The following is a 16,350-nucleotide window of genomic DNA, read 5'->3' as shown; positions in this document are numbered from 1 at the left end:
GGTTTTCTGAAGATAGAAACACTTACCCTAGTGGGTGAAGATACACAGCAGCACTTCATTGCAGATCCTGCTTGTCATTATTAACAACCATTGCAATTTGCATGATTTTCTTATGATTATTATTAATTACCTTCTCCACGATTGCCTCAAGGTGATGTACATTATAAGCAGCAAAATACAGCAAAAAACACAAAAACCAGCAGATTCATTTAAAGCAAAACAACAATTTAAAACACAAAGTCAACTAAGCCAATATGTAAAAGAATGAAAGTTTACTATCCCCCTTCTATTTTCCTTGCTCTCTCTCACCACCTCTTTTCTCCCCCAAACTTATACTCTCTATAACATTAGTGTCTCGCATCAAACGTAACTGATCTGTAGAAAGGATCCAAGAATTGAAAGCAGAAATGCTGTATGTACTTTTGTAATCCAAGAAAATCTTTAATAAAAACAATTTAAAAAACTAAGCCAATTTGCCTAAGGAATTTCTTAAAAGGTTGGCAAGACAGTGTAGAAGCCATGCTTATCCTTTCTCAGGTTGGTTTTTCTATAGCAGGGATGGAGAACCTAGTGTCTTCCTGATGTTGAATATATAACGTATATATAAAATTGCTTTACAATGATAACCTTTCTAATACAAGGTTGCTTTTAGCATTATAAGTCTTAGTTTTTAAATGTTGTACAAACCATCTGGTGAATCTAGCACACTTGATGTGTACTTTCTATTTTTCTGTTAGTCTCATCTTACTGCTACATTACAAGGAACATTATGCATGTTATTGGATTAGCTGGATTTTGTAGGGCCACAATTACTCTACAGGGAGCTGGCTTCAGGCACCAGACCCATTGACAGAACAACTTTGCGTTACAATGATTTCTTCAAATGTGACATGAAGGCTGGCAACATCAACCCCGCCATATGGGAATCTCTTGCAGATGACTACAGTGCCTGGAGACAGTCAGGTTGTGCTTCCATAGCAGTGACCAGAGGAGGACTGCTGGGAGAAGTGCAGAGAGTAGAAACATCAAAGTGCATCAGCAGTAGCACAACTGGACTCCTTCATCTGCCCCAGCTGCAATAAAAGACGTATCTCCCATGTTGGTCTCTACAGCCACAGCAGGCACTATAACCTTCCAAAGTTTGACTTTAACCCCAAAGGTGCCCTCGTCCGTTGTATCCTGAGATAGACAGATCATAGAATCATAGAATCATAGAGTTGGAATAGACCACAAGGGCCATCGAGTCCAACCCCCTGCCAAGCAGGAAACACCATCAGAGCACTCCTGACATATGGTTGTCAAGCCTCTGCTTAAAGACCTCCAAAGCAGGAGACTCCACCACACGCCTTGGCAGCAAATTCCACTGTCAAACAGCTCTTACTGTCAGGAAGTTCTTCCTAATGTTTAGGTGGAATCTTCTTTCTTGTAGTTTGGATCCATTGCTCCGTGTCCGCTTCTCTGGAGCAGCAGAAAACAACCTTTCTCCCTTCTCTATATGACATCCTTTTATATATTTGAACATGGCTATCATATCACCCCTTAACCTCCTCTTCTCCAGGCTAAACATGCCCAGCTCCCTTAGCCGTTCCTCATAAGGCATCGTTTCCAGGCCTTTGACCATTTTGGTTGCCCTCCTCTGGACACGTTCCAGTTTGTCAGTGTCCTTCTTCAACTGTGGTGCCCAGAACTGGACACAGTACTCCAGGTGAGGTGTGACCAGAGCAGAATACAGTGGCACTATTACTTCCCTTGATCTAGATGCTATACTCCTATTGATGCAGCCCAGAATAGCATTGGCTTTTTTAGCTGCAGCGTCACACTGCTGGCTCATGTCAAGTTTGTGGTCAACCAAGACTCCTAGATCCTTTTCACATGTACTGCTCTCAAGCCAGGTGTCCCCCATCTTGTATTTGTGCCTCTCATTTTTTTTGCCCAAGTGCAATACTTTACATTTCTCCCTGTTAAAGTTCATCTTGTTTGTTTTGGCCCAGTTCTCTAATCTGTCAAGGTCGTTTTGAAGTGTGATCCTGTCCTCTGGAGTGTTAGCCACCCCTCCCAGTTTGGTGTCATCTGCAAATTTGATCAGGATGCCCTTGAGTCCATCATCCAAGTCGTTGATAAAGATGTTGAATAAGACCGGGCCCAAGACAGAACCCTGTGGCACCCCACTAGTCACTCTTCCTCAGGATGAAGAGGAACCATTGATGAGCACCCTTTGGGTTTGGTCAGTCAGCCAGTTACAAATCCACTGAGTGGTAGCATAGTCAAGATCGCATTTTACCAGCTTCTTTACAAGAATATCATGGGGCACCTTGTCGAATGCCTTGCTAAAATCAAGGTAGGCTACATCCACTGCGTTCCCTTCATCTACCAGGCTTGTAATTCTGTCAAAAAACGAGATCAGGTTAGTCTGACATGACTTATTTTTCAGAAATCCATGCTGACTATTGGTGATCACAGCATTCCTTTCTAGGTGCTCACAGACTGTTTGCTTAATGATCTGCTCCAGAATCTTCTCTGGTATTGATGTCAGACTGACTGGGCGATAATTATTTGGGTCCTCTCTTTTCCCCTTTTTGAAAATAGGGACAACATTTGCCCTCCTCCAGTCTGCCGGGACTTCGCCTGTTCTCCAGGAATTCTCAAAGATGACTGCCAGTGGTTCTGAGATCACCTCTGCCAGTTCTTTTAATACTCTTGGATGCAGTTCATCTGGCCCTGGAGACTTGAATACATCTAAACTAGCCAAGTATTCTTGTACTATCTCCTTAGTTATTCTGGGCTGTGTTTCCTCTGCTGAACCATTTGCTCCAAATTCTTCAGGTCGGGCATTGTTTTCTTTATCGGAGAAGACTGAGGCAAAGAAGGCATTGAGGAGTTCAGCCCTTTCTGTGTCCCGTTTGCATTTCACCATCTTCTCCTCTGAGTGACCCCACTGTTTCTTTGTTCTTCCTTTTGCTACGGACATACCCATAAAAGCCTTTTTTGTTGCTTTTAACCTCTCTAGCAAGCCTGAGTTCATTCTGTGCTTTAGCTTTTCTGACTTTGTGTCTACACGTGCTGGCTATTTGTTTGAATTCCTCTTTGGTGGTTTCCCCCCTTTTCCATTTTTTGTACACATCCTTTTTTAATCTTAACTCAGTTAAAAGTTCTTTAGATAGCCACCCTGGCTTCTTTAGGCACCTTCCATGTTTCCGTCTCATTGGTATTGCCTGAAGTTGTGCTTTTACTATCTCCCTCTTAACAAACTCCCAGCCAATCCTTTTAGTATTACTGTCCATGGGATCTCACCCAGCACTTCCCTAAGTTTTATGAAGTCGGCTTTCTTAAAGTCAAGAAATTGAGTCCTAGTATGCTTGGCTGCTCCTTTCTGCTGTATAGTAAACTTCAGAAGAGCATGATCACTTGCGCCTAATGATCCTTCCACTTCTACCCCACTAACCAGGTCATCAACATTGGTTAGGACCAGATCTAAAATGGCTGTTCCTCTTGTTGCTTCTCCCACTTTCTGGACAATGAAGTTGTCTGCAAGGCCAGTGAGGAATCTGTTTGACCTTATGCTCTTGGCTGAGTTTGACATCCAACAAATATCCGGGTAATTGAAGTTCCCCATTACTACTATCTCCCTTCCTTTTGCATGCTTGGCCATCTGTTCCAGGAAGGCATCATCTATGTCCTCCGTTTGGCTTGGGGATCTATAGTAAACTCCCACAATGAGGTCTCTGTTATTCTTCTCTCCCTTAATTTTGACCCAAATGCTCTCACTTTGGCTTTGAGGTTCTAAATCTTGGATCTCTTCACAGGTATACACATCCCTGACATATAACGCCACTCCTCCTCTTTTCTTGTCTGGTCTGTTTCTCTGAAATAGTTTGTATCCCTCCATTATTACATTCCAATTGTGGGACTTATCCCAACAGGTTTCAGTGATGCCTATTATGTCATATTTAGTTTGCTGTACCAAGAGCTCAAGCTCATCTTGTTTATTTCCCATGCTTTGCGCATTAGTGTACAGACATTGAAGTCCATTAATCATTCCCCCGTGTCTCTTATTTAAGGATTTTTTCCTCCCACCACTAGGTCTGCGTGCTGTTTGCTCCATTTGGTCTATGACATTTGGATGATCATCTTCATCAATTGATAGACTCCTACCTTCAGGAGCACTGTCTCCCTCCCCCACATTAGTCAGTTTAAAGCCCTCCTGATGAGGTTTCTGAGATTTTTGGCAAAAACATTCCTCCCAACCGTTGTGAGGTGCAGCCCATCGCTTGCCAGAAGTCCATCTTCAAGAAAATGCAGTCCGTGATCTAAGAATCCAAACCGTTCCTGTTTACACCATTTGCGAAGCCAGCTGTTCACTTCCACTATTTTTCCCTCTCTCCCTGGGCCACATCGTTCAACTGGGAGGACAGATGAGATGACAATTTGTGCATTTAATTGCTTCAATTTCCTGCCCAGAGCCTTGTAGTCTCTTTTGATCTTCTGGAGGCTATTGCTTGCAGTGTCATTGGTTCCCACATGAACCAAGAGGAAGGGGTATTTGTCAGTGGGTTTTATGATTCCTTGCAGTCGTTCAGTTACATCTTGGATCTTAGCCCCGGGGAGACAGCACACCTCCCGAGACATCTTGTCAGGCCCACAGATCACTGCTTCTGTTCCCCTCAGTAGGGAATCCCCTATCACCACTACACGCCTCCTCTTAGGTTTGGTTGGGGTTCTTCCGTGAGCTGTCCGTTCCAAGGTCGCCTGCACATTCCCTGAGTACTGACTTTGCTGCTCGTCTTCATATACCTGATCGACTGTAATGAGGGAGAGATCCTCATTACATGCCAACAACTATCCAACACCACTAAGTTGTGCAAAAGTCACACAAACAGGAATTGCATGAGTGGTTTTTAAAGTGTAAGTAGCAACTACAGCCCACCTCCCCAATCTAGATTGAAGTTGTGAGTGGGTGGGAGAGGGGCTTGAATGCTTTATGGTTCCAATCCAAATTGGGGAGCCTGCATCTGCTATTTGTACTGGAAGGAAAGCTTCCAAGTTTAACTTACAACTTTCCTTATCAGTGAAAATAACAGAGGTGTGGGTCCTATCCTGGAGCAGTAAAGCAGTAAAGCCCCTCCATCCTCCACCAAGGTGCCAGTTGGGTCGCTCATTGGGTTGCTCCTTGACACTAGATTTACTGCTGTTTACACTTGCAAAATATTTTATGCCACTGCTGATTTTATGTATGGTGTTGCATTTAACTTGGCCCTTCAGAATCAGTCATATCTACAAGGGAAACGTATGAGAATGGCATTCCTCTTTATGATTAAGCCCACAGTAACCACACACAACCAACTTTATTTTTTTTACAGTCTGCCACCTGCTCCCCATCAGAATCACCCCCCACCCAGGAGGTAAAAGAAAGAGCTGGTGGTCATACCTAGAAGACTCTCAAAGCCTAGAGGATTAATTTACTTTCTCATGTGACATCACAGCAAGCAAGGTTATTTTAGGAGATGGTAAGTGCTGTTTTGAGTAATTGACATGGATCTGAGTTCCTTCAGTTGGGGTTTTTGATGGGCCCAAGGGAAAATAAATTCAGAACTTTAAAGCTATTTAGCAGCATTTTACACAACAAGCTGCCATGTCCTAGGAGGATAGTTTTACAGCCCAAAAGGCACTAGCAATTAACAACCAAAGCTGCAGAAGAGATGCAGTCCATTAGCACAGAGAGAAGCTGGATTAGCGTGCACTGCTTACTGCAAAGATTTAATACAGATAACATTGCAGTACTTGAATGAAGTTGAACAGCGCCACTGCATGATAGGTTAGCTAAAACAAAACAAAAACTTGTGCCAAATGTTCATCTCATCCAGGAGTTTATAATGACAGGAGTCCAGTAAATGGTTTTAAAACACTATTATAGTCTTGAGTACACTTTATAAAGGTCTGATATTGTAAGATGCTAGAGCTTCCACTACAAATTGATTATAGCAATTCGATTTTTCTAGGACCGTGTTGCTCATACAAAACAGGTGATTTATCTTCTTGAAAAGTTCACAGTCGGAATTACAGCGAAGAGCAAGCAGAAAAGAATTCTTGCACTCACATGGATGGCACTGCAAATGCAAGCTGCTGCAGAATTTCATACTGCTTCCCTTTCCTCCATAGTACACTGAGGTGAGTGCCTTTCTTGATACCATCTACCTTGATGGTTACTTGATGGTGCTGGGGTGCTTTTTGGGGGAAGACATCTCATTGGATTTCATTTCATATCAGGGTAAATTGACCTATAATCATGCTTAAAATGGGAAGACTCAGATGATCAGCAATATAGCTATGTAATAACTGTAAAAAAATCTATAGAACGTTGGCTGACATTTTAATTTATTGTCACCAATGGCAACTTTTTACCTGCAAGGAGCCCCATATCAGAATAGATTTAATTTAGGTGCTGCTGTCAGTGTTCTTCTAGAGCAACAAAAGGGACAAAACATGAAACAGTGCAGAGTCCTAGTCAGTTTGCTGGGGTTACTCCCAAGTAAGCATGTGTAGGATTGCAGCCTCAGCCAATATGTTTGTATATATCTCAAACATTCATTTCCTATTTGATTCTTAATTTATACTTTATTAGTAAACCTCACAGTGATGAAAGCACTGCCTTTAGTGCAGACTTCATTTCAAACAGATTCTGGCTAAGGTAAAATAACAATATTTATTCATCAGTATGTCAAAAGGACTTTGTAAACTCTGGGAGGGATAGCTTACTCACCTTACTTTTACATTTTACATGTCAAACAATTGATTCAAGAAATTATCAGCTTTTTAATGAATTATCAGCTTTTTATGACAACATCCTGAAATACAAAGTCTTGGCTGCTAAACTTCTTTTAAATATGTAGAATAGAACTGTTTTCCTATTGCGAGATAATATCAAACCAAACTCTAATCTTTTTCAAACAAAAGGAAAGAAATCTTAGCTTATGGAGTATAGTTTCTATTTTTCCATTTATCACTTGCTTTTTAAAGCTTCTAAAATTAAGTTTGTATCTAAATACACTAATAAGGATTTCACTTGTGCACTTTAATAGGACACTATTGCACTGACTGGGGCTTACTTACGAGTAAATGTGGTTAGGCTCAAGCAGTTATGCAGCAACTACTTCCGTCCAGCAAGCATTGAGTAAACCCAACAGTTTTAAGAATGAGACTATTTCCAGTTATCCCAAGAGAGGCATATTCCACCAAACAGGAACTACATTTATGGCAAAACAGTATTTACAGGAGGAGACTAGCTTTGTAATTCAAGAACAAAACGTAAAAATACCCCTCAACTGGAATTCCGGAAGCTAGCAGCAAAACAAAGCAAAATTTCCACTCTGCTGAATCAAGCAGGAGAGAAAAAGCAGTACGTAGTTATAAAGGAGAAAGGTGCTTTAAATTATGATTTCTTTCAGATTGCTACTATAGGTTTTTTTTAAAAAAAATATACATAAAAGTATACAAGCTGGTAGAACTTTGCAGGATCTCTTACCATCTGACAAGTCAATTAGTCCAAGGTAGTGCAAAAGTTTCAGAGAGGAGCAAATCACCACCACAATTCCTAAAGTCTGAAGCCCTTCAGACTCGCCTTTGCTCCACATCCTTTAAGATAACACACAGATAGTAGCCTCCGGCGTGCTAGCAAAACAGCAGGCAGGGATTGAAAGCAGGGGGATATTCAGCTGTTTGAAGCTTTTCTTCCTGCTGCTGGGTAAGTGCATGGCTCATTTTCTCTCTTTCGTTCTCTCCGTCTCTCCTTGTGCGTGAGTGTGATTCTCACTCTTTTCCTTTTCCTGTGTTTCCTGTTCCTCCGCCTTTCCCCACCCCACACTCTCGCAGTCCTGCTCTTTTCCACATTTTAACAGTAATGTATGATTTAGTTTCTCCACCCCCCCCCCTCCGTCTTTCTCTCTCTTGAGGGCAATTGTCTCTACAGTTTATCCCTCTCATTTACAACTTAACACCATGTTGCTAACCTCAGCAGCATCTGTGGGTCACTTATCTTGCACTTGGGATCGTTTGATCAACTCCAGCCAAATAATGCTTCTTCCAATTGCTTTTGTTGGTTTGTACAATAAGGGGGAGGGAGATACTGAAGGAAATGATAAAGGATCTTAATTTCGCTCCTTCCCCACATTATGATCTTTGTTTTCCAATCATCAAGGCTTCCTCCAAGAATTGCTCAGCATGTCCAATCTGTAAGTGGGACCACAGTTCCTCTTTCCTAATGTATTCAAAAGGAAACACACTATTTACTTTTTGTGGAGACCTGAGAATGGGCTAGCAGCCCTATAGTAAAAAACTGATTTAGATTATGCATATCCATGAAATTTCAAGGCCAGGAAGAGCCAAAGTTTCATATACAGTGGTACCTTGGGTTACAAACGCTTCAAGTTACAAACTCTGCTAACCCGGAAGTAGTTGCTCCGAGTTGCAAACTCTGCCCCAGGATGAGAACGGAATTTGCATGGCGGCAGCAGGAGGCCCCATTAGTGAAAGTGCACCTCAGGTTAAGAACGATTTTGGGTTAAGAACGGACCTCCGGAGCAAATTAAGTTCGTAACCCAAGGTACCACTGTAGCCACCATTGCATACAGTGATAGCATCTTGTACTTAAGATGTGAGACCCAGATTCAAATGTTCAGTCACTAAACCTAGGTTCAAACTAGATGCAACACACACTCCTGTTTCTCTTTCTCCTGACTTCTTAGAAGTGGCCTTAAGGGGCTAACAGTTTGAGAGGAAGAAAGTTTGGTTTTCTCTAGCTGTTTTTCTGCTCAAAACTGCTGCCAGGCTGCATTTCTCCCAATACAGGGGAAATCTGGTTATCGCTTTCTCACCCTGCCCCCCACCCCAGCATGCTTAGATATAAAAGTAGCTAGAGGTGCATAAGCAGGTGGAGGGAAATGAGTTAAGCAGCTGATCTTCCATCTCACTGCTTTACTTAAACTTGCAGTGTCCTCTAGGGATGCTTCAGGTTTTTATTTTTTTAATGGAACCATTTGTCAGATGTACTTTGGTCCTTAGGTCCGTTTCATATTTTACCAGGCAGACAGTCTTTTTTTAACTTTAATTTTTAAAAGATGCTACCTGAATATCATATGGAAGAGACTAGTAATTTCTGAAGGGAATATAGAATCATAGAATCATAGAGTTGGAAAAGACCACAAGGGCCATCGAGTCCAACCCCCTGCCAAGCAGGAAACACCATCAGAGCACTCCTGACATATGGTTGTCAAGCCTCTGCTTAAAGACCTCCAAAGCAGGAGACTCCACCACACTCCTTGGCAGCAAATTCCACTGTCGAACAGCTCTTACTGTCAGGAAGTTCTTCCTAATGTTTAGGTGGAATCTTCTTTCTTGTAGTTTGGATCCATTGCTCCGTGTCCGCTTCTCTGGAGCAGCAGAAAACAACCTTTCTCCCTCCTCTCTATGACATCCTTTTATATATTTGAACATGGCTATCATATCACCCCTTAACCTCCTCTTCTCCAGGCTAAACATGCCCAGCTCCCTTAGCCGTTCCTCATAAGGCATCGTTTCCAGGCCTTTGACCATTTTGGTTGCCCTCCTCTGGACACGTTCCAGTTTGTCAGTGTCCTTCTTGAACTGTGGTGCCCAGAACTGGACACAGTACTCCAGGTGAGGTCTGACCAGAGCAGAATACAGTGGCACTATTACTTCCCTTGATCTAGATGCTATACTCCTATTGATGCAGCCCAGAATATGTACAGTGGTACCTCGAGTTACAAATGCCTCAGTTTACAAACGCTTCAGGTTACAAACTCTGGAAGAGCTACCTCGAGCTGAGAACTTTGCCCCAGGATGAGAACAAAAATCATGTGCCAGCAGCGCAGCAGCAGCAAGAGGCTCCATTAGCAAAAGCACGCCTCAGGTTAAGAACAATTTCAGGTTAAGAACGGACCTCCGGAACGAATTAAGTTTGTAACTAGAGGGACCACTTACTTCTGTAAACATACAGGACACACTATAGAGCCACAACTGGCGGTGACATTCTCCCCTCACCCCGCTTTTAGGGGCATGCTCACTTTAACCAGCCTTTACCAACCCGGTTCCCTCCAGATATCTTGGACTAGAACTACCATCAACCCTGGCTAGCATGACCAATAGTCAGGGATTATGGAAGCTGCAGTCCAAAACTTCTGGAAGGCATGAGGTTGGAGAAGGCTACTTTACTCAAACTATGTCCATGTGAAGAACTAGTAACTACTTAACGGTGTTATTGCAGTGATAAATGAGGTATGAATTACAAATGACCTTGTACACTGAAAAATACTTTTGGTGGTGAATAATAAATAGTACTGTGAAGAGAAAAATATTTCTAAGACGATATAGAGACACTATTTCACACAACTAAGCTCTCATGTAATGTGGCTTTCCCTAATTCCCATCATTCCTGAACTCTGGCAGTGCTGACTAGGGCTGATGGGTATTAGAATGAAAAATAGCTGGAGGGCATCAGGTCTCTTTACACATGTAAGGGATGGCCATGTGGAATTCTGAAATCACATGCGTCAGTAATATATATATATATATATATGCAGGTTTTGGTGTCTTCGGGTGTCTTCCCGTGTAAGAGTTGGGGTGTCTAGGACCTCGTCGAAACGTCGCCTAGACACCCCAACTCTTACACGGGAAGACACCCGAAGACACCAAAACCTGCATTCCTGTACCCGTGAAAATCTACGAAAGCATTTAATATATATATATATATATATATATATATATATATATATATATATATATATATATTATTGCATAAGCTCTTTATTGAATATATACACAACTTTTACCTGTTGTATTATTATTATTATTATTATTATTATTTATTAAATTTGGCAGTTCGCAGCATTTGGCACATTTGTTGGCTTCCAACTCCCAAAACACGAGCCAGCACAGGCAATGATAGGAGGCAGAGTCCAACAACACCTGGAAGACACAGGTTTCTATCCTTGAACATGAGGGTGGTAATGGGATTTTTTTATTTCTGAGTAACCTTTCTCCTGCTTTCACAGTATTGCTGTTGTCTGTTGAATCCCTAAATTTCACATGGGAGGGTCCAGTGCTTTTTTTTGGGGGGGGGGGAGACTCGGGGGTATGAAATACTGGCACTCCCCCCCCCCCCAGTGTGGCACTTACTGTAACAACTTCATGGTGAGTACTGGCACCTTTTTTCTATAAAAAAAGCACTGGGAGGATTCATATTCTATGAATACAAATATAGAAGATAGCTGTGTAACAAAATTCATATTGCATAGCAGGGTGGGGGTTTCACGGCCACTGAGTATCATTCTGAAACAACCTTTTGGGCTTCCTTAAAAAAAGTGGTGGCACTTATCCCAGACGGAGGCAACAAGATTGCTACAACACCAAGTGCCACCTAATGCAGTAACATACTCAAGCCACAATGAACCTGCTTGCTCAAGAGCAGTCCTAAAGCAGACCCATTGATTTCAATAAGATTCCTGAGTATGTTGGCTTCCAACTTCAGCCACTCAGATGCCTCACATAAGAAATAATAGGCACAGTCATTTTCATTGCATTGGCATAAAAATATATCTGGCACTGTGTAGCATACAGATTTTTAAAAGCGTAGTTCCTTCCAGATAGAGGAAGGGAGTAAGAAATGAATCAGATTTGTCAGCTGTGTGGTAGATTTTGCATTCTGTTTTCTACCATTATTACTCCCATCTAGTAACTTGTATACAGTTGTAAAGACAGGCCCTTTCCCCAGCATATGTCTGGAGACAGACATGGGTTTTTTAGAACCTGGAAGGTGGCATGGTATTGCTTGAAATAGCCCACTAGAATTAGAAGGCTCTGTCAATTTCGTTTCTTTCAGGTTTTTGGTTTTCCAATCTTAAACTCAGTTCTTCACATTTCTGCAGCAATTGGTGTATTTATTTTAAAAAGGTTCTTACAAAAACTTGTCAGCATTTTAGTGAGAATTTATTCTAATAAACACATTTTTATCTGCAGTTTTGAATGTACACATTTTTGTAAGAAATTCTTTTATTTCTGTATGTTATTTTTCCCAATATGTTCACTTTTATACAGTTTCCCTTAACATATACATTTTTGTAAACACGGTTTGGCTGGAGAACTGCACTGCAATATTCAGATAAAGTGTGGATTTCAAAGGATGGCTATGTTCTGGTTGTATTGTTTCAGAAAGTGTGAATTTGGTAGATTAGGCTTTAAATGTGAACTGACTTGAATTTCTTTCCCATCCCTAACAGCCACTCAGTTTTTCTTAACCACTACTGAAGGGAAGGTGTTGTGCCTTCTAGATGTTGTTGGACTCCGACTCCCAGTATCCCTGCTGGTGGGGGCTGATGGGAGCTGGAGTCCATTAACCCACAGGGGCACACATTTATTTCCTCTACACTACTGTCTCTGGTTAAAAAGGTTTCTGCAACGTTTCAAAAACCTGACCAGCTACTGTCATGGGACAAAAGAAATTAGCAGGTTCACCATGGGAGCAACGCAGACCTTCTTCCAATCTCTTAAAATGTGTCTGCCCGCAGTTTATATTTTCTATGGGGGATCAAGCTCTATTTTTTGAAAAAAGGAATAAAATGGCTCTGCTGGTTTTCTAATAGGATTAGTTAGGTTCCCTCTGAGGAGTTACAGAAATGAGTAATTTATTTGATACTCCAACTTCAGTAATCAAATCCTCTGTGGCTGCTGCCCGTGTTTCCTCCAGCAGTGTTGGTTCACGTTTGCAAGAGTCACTCTAGTTATCCAGTGCTCTGATTTGATCGCTCTTGGTAGGAGCAATCAGTATGGATGGAGTTCCTGCACTGGTTGATGTTCTTAAGCTTTTAACTACCAAAAAATATATTTCTTTATCTATGCTCAAAGTTACATATTATTAAATTTTCTTTTTCTTTTGACATCAGTTAATAAGCTGTCTAAACAAACAAAGAAAGAAACAAATGGTGGTAATTTGCACGTTAGTGCAGATTCTAGTGTGCATTGTTTCACATTCACTTGAAAACACAGAGATATGCTAATTTTATATAACACATCTGTTCCCATATATAAATGAAAATAAATATTTGCAAATCTACTTAAAACACACACACTATATTAATATCTGAACGTTTTTGAATGGGAAGGGGAAAGCATCTTAACTAGGATTGTCGGGCTGGCTTTCTAGTTTCCACTGGCTTCCTCAGTCAAAGCTCTCTTCAACTTGAGTCATATATTCACTACACTGCTCAGAAAGACATATTGTGCTGTTGAACAGGAAACAATATGCCCAGTAGTGATGTTAATCTACAATATATATTTTTTAAAGGGCATGCTTAACTTTTCATATCTGCCCCAGTCTATTTGCAGAGACCTAGCACTGGAAGCCTGGGTTGAAATAATAAAGACTTAAATTCTCATCTTTAGGAATAAGTGTGGAGAAGGCGTTTCAGCCTGAGTCCCAGCAGTTATCTTCAAAAATGAGGCAAGAGAACTGTTTAATGTTCAGAAGGAGAAAAATGTGTTTGGCAGTTCTACACATATCCACCTCATAGATAAAGTTTTGAAGTCTTCAGGTGAATGGGAAACAAAGCACACTAGGATCTTTATGACTATCTGAATGAAAAAGTTGAGACCTTCCATTAACTAAAGGGAAGTGTTGTTCCCAGTGACATTCTGTCCCAGGAACATGGAAAGAGCAGCTGAGTCCAGTGAAGCTTTTATTATTGCTGTTCAAAAAAGAAAAAGAGGCAATGCAAAAAATGTTGCCACCCCCCCATTAATCCAGTCATCAGGGGCATTTGCACCCCACACCAAGAAATTAACAAAATTCCTTATAATTTTACAAATACTTCAGGCAAGCACTAATTGTTTCCTCAGACTTTAGTTTACTTCTTGGCTATATGTTCAGACATGATGCTTAGCCAGTGCTTTTTTTCCTAGAATGAAGTTGTCACAGTAAGTGCCACACTTTTTAAGAACAAAAAGTTGCCGGTACTGCGTACCTTTGAGCGCCACCTTTTTTTTAAAAAAAAGCACTGTGATTACTATGATTAAGGCAAACAAAGCAGTCATGTGCATGTCTACTCAGAAGTAAGCTCTACTGCCTTCAACAGGACTTACTCTCGGGTAAGTGTGTATGGGATTGTACCCCATGCTAGAATGTTGTGTTCAGCCAGTATGGCATGTGCTGTACTTTAAGCATCTTGAAGTCTCATCATACTCCCTTAACTTCCTCTTGTTGGATTCAGTGCTTATTGAAATGGAATACAGTGGATGCTCAGGTTGCGAACGTGATCTGTGCGGGATGCATGTTCGCAACCCGCAGTATTCGCAACCCACAGTGGGTTGTGATTCAGCGCTTCTGCGCATGCACGACCGCCGAAACCCGGAAGTATTTTTATTTATTTATTTATTTACGGCTATTAGTTCTGGTACTTCCGGGTTTCAGCGGTCTGTAACCCGAAAAAATGCAACCTGAAGCGTCTGTAATCCGAGGTATGACTGTACCTTTGTCTGGATCAGGCCCAATATTTCACATCCTCAGTGATTCAGAATGAAATGCAGCCGTATGAGCTGCCAGCCAAGAATTATTCATAAATACTATGCAGTGACTCTTTTTGAATAACTACCAACCTCTTCATAGGGAAAAGCAGAGTTTCATTGCATAAATTATTCATTCTGAATAACACTGTTTTCTATTCAGCTTCCCGATCTTGAGGCCATCATCTCTTTCCTTCTTGCTCTCCTAGACATGAATTTTATGTATGTACCTGTTCAGAAAAGTTACCAAAAATGGGATGTGGGGAAATTTGATGGGATCCCACAATGGTTTTCTCTGAAGAGTTCTTTACTTCACAGGCATCTCCAATAGATTGGTCTGATAATAAAAGGTAAAAGGCATCCCCTGTTGTTGTGTCATCCTTTTCCCCCTTCGTCTTAGGATGTCCAGGTACCCGCCATCCCTGACCATTGGTTATGCTGCCTTGGACTGATGGGAGTGAGGACTCCAGCAACATTTGAAGGCTACAAGTTTCTCATTTCTGCCTTAATCCTTAGATTTTACATATACTCTCTTGCTTACTCAGTTTTCCCATCCCAGCAAAATATTAACCTGTGTCAGAACAGACCCCATTCGTTGCCTGAGAGATATGCAGTTGTCATTATCTGATGATAATAATAATAAAAAGAAGAAGAAGAGTTTGGATTTGATATCCCGCCTTTCACTCCCCTTCAGGAGTCTCAAAGCGGCTAACAATCTCCTTTCCCTTCCTCCCCCACAACAAACACTCTGTGAGGTGAGTGGGGCTGAGAGACTTCAAAGAAGTGTGACTGGCCCAAGGTCACCCAGCAGCTGCATGTGGAGGAGCGGAGACGCGAACCCGGTTCCCCAGATTACGAGACTACCGCTCTTAACCACTACACCACACTGGCTCTCAATTTGAACACAATACTGGAGTATATATAGCGCTAACCCAAGAATGTCCTGATGTGCACAAACATTATCTTCTGCCATATAAGTGGTTTCTAATATGGACAAGTAGACACCCAACCATGTGTTTTATTGTCTCCTGTCCCTATTAGCTTATTAAATCTAACAAAGGATGTTTGACTGGTGGGTCCAGAATGTGGTTAATATTCCACTGTGTGTGACAGTGCTGCGGCCACTCCTAAAGAAACTGGCTCTTGGCCCCATGGCCAGAAATAACTACTGACCAGTTGCAAATACATCCTTTGGGCTGAAGGTGGTAGAAAGAGCAGTGATGTGACAGCTCAGGCACTATTGGATAGCACATATTATTTATATCTAGCACAATCTGGGTTCAGGCCTGGCCATGGGATTGAATTGGCCTGGGCCACCCTGATATATGACCTTTACAAGGAGTGAGACCTAGCTCCTGCTTCTTGATCTGTCTGCAGCTTTCAATACCATTGAGTATGAAATACCAGCTCTATAGAATTGGGCTACAGTGGTTCCAGTCCCAACTATAGAACCAAATGTAGAGAGTAGCTTTGTGAGAGTGCCTTTTTGCCAGTTACACGATGCGGTACTGCAGGGCACTGTTTTATTCCCAATATATTTAATACCTACATGAAGCCACTGGAGTGGTTATTACAGGTGCCATTAGTACACTGATATCAGTCAGCACAGTTTCTCCATAACATCTGAATCAGGAGGATCTGTGTGGGCCCTGGATTGGTGCTTAGACAGTGGTGGGGTGAATGAAGGAAAATAAGCTGAGCTTGAACCCTGGCACAACAGAGTCATTATGGGTGAGTGGTTTTCAAGTCTGATAAATTTGTCTGTTGCCTACCCTGTTCCTTTGA

At 41.7% G+C, this 16,350-nt stretch overlaps 1 protein-coding gene and 1 long non-coding RNA gene across 13 annotated transcripts in view; one reads left to right on the top strand and one right to left on the bottom strand.

The window, feature by feature from the left end:
- The window catches only part of KCNIP1 (potassium voltage-gated channel interacting protein 1), a 565,439-nt gene that overhangs the window by 59,925 nt on the left and 489,164 nt on the right, over nucleotides 1-16,350 (bottom strand). The window contains exon 1 of one of the 12 annotated variants that reach the window (XM_083482872.1): nucleotides 7,520-8,090. The exons of the other annotated variants lie outside the window; for them this stretch is intronic. Coding sequence (XP_083338998.1) covers nucleotides 7,520-7,628 — 109 coding nt within the window. The 5' untranslated portion in view covers nucleotides 7,629-8,090. Of the gene's footprint in view, nucleotides 1-7,519; nucleotides 8,091-16,350 lie in introns of those variants that run through there. 12 annotated transcript variants of the gene reach the window in all.
- The window catches only part of LOC310697042, a 30,636-nt gene continuing 19,439 nt past the window's right edge, over nucleotides 5,154-16,350 (top strand). Inside the window, exons 1-2 of the long non-coding RNA XR_014520898.1 lie at nucleotides 5,154-5,504; nucleotides 5,997-6,165. This is a non-coding gene — a long non-coding RNA (uncharacterized lncRNA). The remainder of the gene's footprint in view (nucleotides 5,505-5,996; nucleotides 6,166-16,350) is intronic.

This window comes from Podarcis liolepis (assembly GCF_965112155.1).
Source record: "Podarcis liolepis genome assembly, chromosome: 2".
NCBI classification, from domain to species: Eukaryota; Metazoa; Chordata; class Lepidosauria; order Squamata; family Lacertidae; genus Podarcis; species Podarcis liolepis.
The sequence above is the reverse complement of the archived record's forward strand: the minus strand, read 5'-3'. Positions and strand labels throughout refer to the sequence as shown.